The 6,324-nt window shown below is 42.0% G+C and overlaps 1 protein-coding gene across 6 annotated transcripts in view; it reads right to left on the bottom strand.

Annotated features, from left to right (window-relative positions):
- Positions 1-157: 157 nt before the first annotated feature.
- radil (Ras association and DIL domains) overlaps positions 158-6,324 on the bottom strand; it is a 36,549-nt gene continuing 30,382 nt past the window's right edge. For 5 of the 6 annotated variants that reach the window (XM_004568319.3, XM_004568320.3, XM_004568322.3 and 2 more), the window contains 4 exons: positions 5,644-5,980; positions 4,602-4,741; positions 2,665-2,804; positions 158-2,415 (listed from right to left, as the gene is read on the bottom strand). In XM_004568319.3, the coding sequence (XP_004568376.1) occupies positions 2,316-2,415; positions 2,665-2,804; positions 4,602-4,741; positions 5,644-5,980 (717 nt within the window). In that variant the 3' untranslated portion in view covers positions 158-2,315. The remainder of the gene's footprint in view (positions 2,416-2,664; positions 2,805-4,601; positions 4,742-5,643; positions 5,981-6,324) is intronic. The other variant, XM_004568321.3, reaches the window with a different exon arrangement.

Genomic DNA, 6,324 nt, shown 5'->3' with positions numbered 1-6,324 from the left:
CGCACAAAAGGAAACTGTTACTGCAAAAAAGAAGAAGAAAGAAACAAAACTGGGGAAAAAAACAATGAAAACACCCAACAAGTTTCAAACTGCAGAAATGATCAGCAAAACTATGGTTTAAGTAAAACTGGCAAATATCTCATGCAGAGTTTCACACTTTGCTTAAAAAAAATCCACAGTGCAAATAACCAGCCAGTTACAACTCTAGAAAACATTATCAGATGGTAAGGTAAAGCTAGATATGGATGCCCTGCTGTGATTGGTGGTTATGGTCAGTCAGGTGACCCTTGTAGCACTGGCTGATGCTGTGGTCCAACACTTGGATTTGCTGAGGAAGGATTTGGAGTGAGTGACGGGATCTGGACGTGTCAGCATGGCTCTACATTATAAAGCAAAGGTGTTTTCATGCCTCCTTTAGGAGGAGAAAGGAAATGTAACGATGCAGTCTCATAACTGATAGACACTGTGATACCGCAACTGGCACGGCTGAACTTTGAACATCACGCCGCTGTGATAAGCTGCTTCTTAACCCCACAATGCCAAGTGTATCATATACACTCATCAGTTTGATTTTTATTTTGTATTTTTTTTAAAAAAACCTACTAATAAATCACACAAAAATGGCAAATGTAGCAAAAACAATACAAATTAAAACTATCCAAATTTATCTTTTTTTTTCTGTAGCTTCGGTTTTAAAAAAGAAACATTTTTCTATCAGGTACTTCATGGTTCAGGCTTCACGAGGTGAAGGACGATGTTTTGCAGGTTGAATCCGAATTTGTCAAAAATGTAATTTCACTTCATTTTTTCCACCAAATGCATGGAACAACCTGACACATGGGTGCTTTTTGTAGTCCATCTTCAGGACTTTGTAGTTTTTACACAGCAGAGCTAGGCTTACATCCACCTTCACATTAAAAGGTTTCTTATAAGTGCAGTCGAGCTCTCTCTGAGCTCCAGGCTTCTCTTCATCTCGTCCTCACCTTCTGATCTTTTCTATCAAGGTAAAGTGATCGGGGGCAGGAGGTACTTTATGTTGTACTATACGACCACGGCAGCTGGGATGTTTTGTCTAGTAAAATAACTGCTGCTGCTAAATTTGTTTTATTCAAAGCATAATTAGAATAAAGAGAATTATATCTGATTCCAGGCAGCTATCCAAGCCCAATATTTTAACTTAAAACCAGCACAAACAGCATGGGTGGCTACCACTTTTCTTGTAATGTTGTTGAGCAAACCATGACATACAAAAAAAAAGTTTACAACCAATGACTGCACTTTCCCTTTTCTCCGTCTGTAGGCTTTAGTGTCTCAAATATATTTCAGGAAAAACAAAAAACCCACAACAACACGAGTCGTTCCCAAAGGCGACTTCATCTTCTGAAGATCCAAATAATATGTGTGAGACAATGTTGAATATTTACAAACAGCTGTTTATGCTGCAGTTTAAATGCACTGCAAGGATGCAGCTGAGAGTCTGGAGTGGAGCATGTGGTCTTCATGGAGTGGTTATTAACTAAGTGCCCCCTCCCCCAGCGAAAGTGAAGTCCAGGTACGATGTCACAGGTGGAACGGGAGAGCGAGGTTGTACTACTCGTGATTTTTCAGTTCACTGCCTCTGTCGTTTTCTTCCACTCTTCAGTGCAAAAGTCAACACTCGTTCACAAACTTGCGTCTGTGGAGTAGACGCTGATACTGCTCGCTACAACAAATGGATTTACAAAACATTCAGGGGTTCACTGAGGCTCACTTTGTTTGCAAATACTTCTAAAATTCTAAAGTACATCTTCAGTTTGTGTCTACCTGTTTCAGAGAACTGGGTAGGCATCTCAGCGTGCTATTTACATCTGGAATTTAATAGAAACGACTCAAAAATACTGTTGGCAAAAGTCACACGTGCCTCTGGGCTTGACTGATGAGAATCCGCTGTGCTTTAAACCGCCTCACACTGCATACTGATTGGTTAGACCTAACCCACCTCAAACGCTGATTAATTAGGCAACTTTCCTCGCTGCGGACTCCTTTGAAGTCACCGAGGGTTTAAGATTGTGTCTGTTATACAAACCCAGCAGGAGTCTGCGTGAGGGAAGCAGGTACGGCAGCTGTTCAGTGGAGTCGTGGAGTGTAATCTGCTTGGCTTTGAGCCGTGCAGACGCTGGGTTTCACATTCATATTTCATGAGGCGTAGGTACTCCTTTGGCCGAGAGTGGTGTGTGTATCCCGTTTGTCAGTGCACACATCTGTATTCCTTGTTAGTTCCTATCTCCAGTCCGGTGTAGCATGTTGTGCATGTCTTAGCTGGGAGGCCGAGGTAATCAGCAGGAGGAGGCGCTGATCTTCTCCGAGACCTCTGGGTCGGACTTGGCTACCAGGAAACGCAGTCGACCCCCTCCCAGACGAATCAAATCCACCGCGCTGTAATGGCACAAACGGGAGGAAGCGGAGGGAGAAGGACAGAGTCTGGTTACCTGATGCTCAGCAGAAACGTGAGGATAACATGGCATCACTGTCTGAGCTTCGACCAATCAAAGTAATCAATCGGCTTAAGAGGCTGACAGCAGTGGTTAGCAATGTGGAAAGTTTGCTCATTGTCATTGAAGTCAGTGATAACTCAGTGGTATCATTTATCTCTGTTTAACGCCTCCACTATAACTTCTCCCTTACCTCTGGTAGTCTGCTCCTATCAGACTGGTACCGTTCACCGCCAGGATGCGGTCTCCAATCCTCAGTCTGCCATCAGAGGCGGCTGGTCCATCGGGAATCAGAGTCCGGATGTAAATGCCTGGAGCGTTGAGAGGAGTGTGCTGCAGGATGGAGAAAGCAAAGGAAATCGATTGATGCCACAGCCAGGGAAAGTACTTGGCCAGAGGCAGGTGTCCATTAAAGCTGTGTGCATTCACTACTACTGATAACTGCTGATTTAAACTGATATTTAGAAGTATACAAAACCCAGCACCACTACCTCTACCATTGAACCTTTTCTAGTTAGTCTGGTCTGGTTTTCTGGTCCTTTTCTAGACACTAACGTTAACAACCTTTTGTTATAGGTAGGAAAATTTGCACACAATAACAGAATTATACTCAAAGCTTGTAAAATAAAGTTAAAACTGAGTGTTATCTTCCAATTTGCACACAATATAATAACTTTAGCGAGCTGTCACTTGAGAAAGCATCAAGGCTCTGGAAAGAAAACTAGTGAGAGATGTGTTTAAAGACCCTAGAACAACTGCCAGGACGCAAGTGAATGACTTAGCTAAGTTGGGAATTGTAGTCTCAAAGAAGACAATCCCTAGAGCCCTGCTAGAGTCACTGGACTGTGAGGATGAAGACCAAAAAAAACTCAACTTCTGCAGAAGAGACACCTGCAAGCCAGACTGTATGCTAAGATCAACCTGGTGAAAAATGATGCATACCAGAATTATAAAACTAAAGCTCTTTGGCCTCAGAGATTCTGGTCATGTTTGGAGAAAGAATGGAGAAGAGTGCAAGCTAAAGAACACTATCCAACAGTGAAACACAGTGATGGAGGTATCATGCTGTGGGGATGCTTCAGTGCGTCTGCAGCTGCGTCAAGGTGAAAGAAAACCTAAGCAGTCAGCAGCAAAACTGGGTGTAGGTTGTGATTTTATCTTATAAAACAACAATAATCGATAATCTCCAGAAACCAAAGTAAAGGTTATTAACTTGCATGCATAAAACCCTGACTTGAATGTCATGGAAAATCTGAGGAGTGAATTGAAAACCATCAAATCTGGAGGAGCTTGAAATATTAGCCAAATAAAAATGGGCTGGGATTGCTCAGGAGACGTGTGTGAGACATGTTGAAAACTACAAAAACAACTGCAGGCTGTTATCCATCAAAAAAGATGCACAAGTGACTGTTAAAATTAATGGGCTAATAATTTTGACCCTGGTAGTTTTTGGTTTTTGTGAAATAATTTTGTTTCTGTGCACAAAGTAAAAATAATGTAAGCATTCAAAATAAAACCACAGTGTTTAAAAACTTTAAAAATTTCTTTTTTTGCTATTTGGGCTGATTGGGACCTGATGAATGTAAAAACAAAGAATTACCTGATTTTTTTTAATATACCTGATTTTTGTTTCTAAGAAAAATGAGATCCACATATGAGGACATTCGTTTTAACAGTGGCAGAGAACAGTGGCAGTATAATGTGCATATTAGGCCCTTGTAGAGCAAAATTTGGTATTTTGGTCTAGACAACCCAAAATGTGTTGTCCACACGCCAGGTCCTAGGAGGGTAAAAATGACATTTTCAGGGAGGTAGCTCTTAAACAATAAATAAGGGATATGAATACAAAGTATTAATTTACTTTGCACTTTAATTTATTTGCAATATGTAACTTTAAAATGTGTAAAAAGTAGTAGTTATCAGTGTCAGTATTTATTGTATGTCTAGCATGTGCATGTGGATACTGCTGAAATTTGTGAATTTCCCCCCGGGAATGAATAAACTATCTATAATCTAATCTATATACTTAGATCTAATCTTTATACTATATACTATATGTTAGTGACCCAGCATTTTTAAAGCACGTGGCTAAAACTCGATATATTGTGAAAAATGCGTTTGTCTACTTACCAGGCCGTCTATGAGTCCCATGCCCAGTCCGTAGGGTCCCTTGTCCAGTTCCACTACAAACACCACACACAAGTCATCAGGAAGGGAGGGGACGCCGGGGGAGGATACAGGGAAAGGGAATTCACACCCACTAATACACCCTGCAGAGGACACAGACACCCAAAGGCACAAAACACACACAGACACACACAGGGTCTCGCTATGGGGTTGGACAAACAGGAAAAAAACACTAGACTTGCTGTGCAGAAGAAACACGCGGATATTCAGACATGTGCAAAGGTGCAGCTGCTATACCACACACACATGCTTCTGCCTGCAGAGGTCACACTCACTACACAGTGAAGGGGATCTACTGTTGCACACACTTTAAATCAGCATTTTTTGTCATGCCCTTTCAGTGCAGCTATAAAGGCGTTTTAAACTGAGCAGTAATAAAATGTACAACATGCCACATTAATAAAGTGTTTGTGACAAATCCTCCCGCAATACACACACACACACACACACACACACACACACACGCACACACACGTCACTGAGTGACATGGTATTGACCGTAACATGGTTGATCAATGTAAATCTGCTGTTTCTTCATTAATTCTGTTCTGCAGAGGGTGTAGTGCCAAAGCAAACTCTGGATTCCTGTGACCTTAATTAATAATGGTTTTTGCCGCAGTGAGATGGATGGATTTGAAACTTAGAAACGAGAGCAGAGGTTGTCAATATCTGCAGGTATCTACTGCTGAAGATCTGAAATGTTGCTGATTTTTTTAAACACATGCATGCTCACTATCTAAAATTAACTGTAAGATTTAAACTTGCACATCTGGGGTGGACAAAATAATAAAAAATAATAATAAAGCGCATTATGCAATTCAGTACAAAAAAAATCAGCTTGTGTGAAGCCTTTGTTCTTTTTTTGGTAAGGGGGGGGGGGTCTGATTACACACTGGTACTTGTTATTTGTGTTTTTATCAAAAAAATTAAATCTGCACATTAGTTTTTGCTATTTTGTCCACCTCCTGTAAATAACGTGGCCTACCCTCCAGTCCGTTGGTGATGAGTCCATTGGTCTTTTTACATTCAGCCACAGTCCTGCCGGTGCAGCCGTTGGTCTGAACGTTGGTGCCGATGAGCGGCACAGGCCCTCCTCCGCCTCCTCCTTCAGGGTACAAGGGGGTATTGGGAGGAGTCAGGAGGCAGGACGGGTCTGGATTTGCAGTTCGAGGGTGGTGAATGGTGCCGTTCCGTCTGAGGCTGTGTGTGTGAGACTGGCCTGAGGGTCTGTCCCGTCCTCTCTCCTCTCCTGGCTCTCCTGGCCCGTCGTCCCCTGGACCCCCTGAACGGGGACTGCTGTGGCTCGGAGGTAGAAGCTCCCTCTGTGTTGAGATGGGACAGACAGACTTTAGAGGATAATCTGACATCTAAAGTGAGGATGCAGATGATAGCAATAACAATTATTCCTTTTTTCTTTCACCTGCGAGAATATTTAGAGCATCGCTGAAGCTTTGCTCCTGCATGAAAACCCATCAGCTTGAGATGATTAAAATTTGAATGCATTATCATTGCACATATTAATGTTCCAGTGAGCATACTTTTAAATGCATACTTTTCTGTGTGCGGGTATGTGTACATATGAGGGTGCTGTAACACTAGGGATTATGGTCTAGTCAGCCGTTCCCACTAATTAGACAGCCTAAAGACTAATCAGATTAACCATGAT

Source organism: Maylandia zebra, linkage group LG6 (assembly GCF_041146795.1).
Source record: "Maylandia zebra isolate NMK-2024a linkage group LG6, Mzebra_GT3a, whole genome shotgun sequence".
Classification (NCBI taxonomy): domain Eukaryota; kingdom Metazoa; phylum Chordata; class Actinopteri; order Cichliformes; family Cichlidae; genus Maylandia; species Maylandia zebra.
The sequence above is the reverse complement of the archived record's forward strand: the minus strand, read 5'-3'. Positions and strand labels throughout refer to the sequence as shown.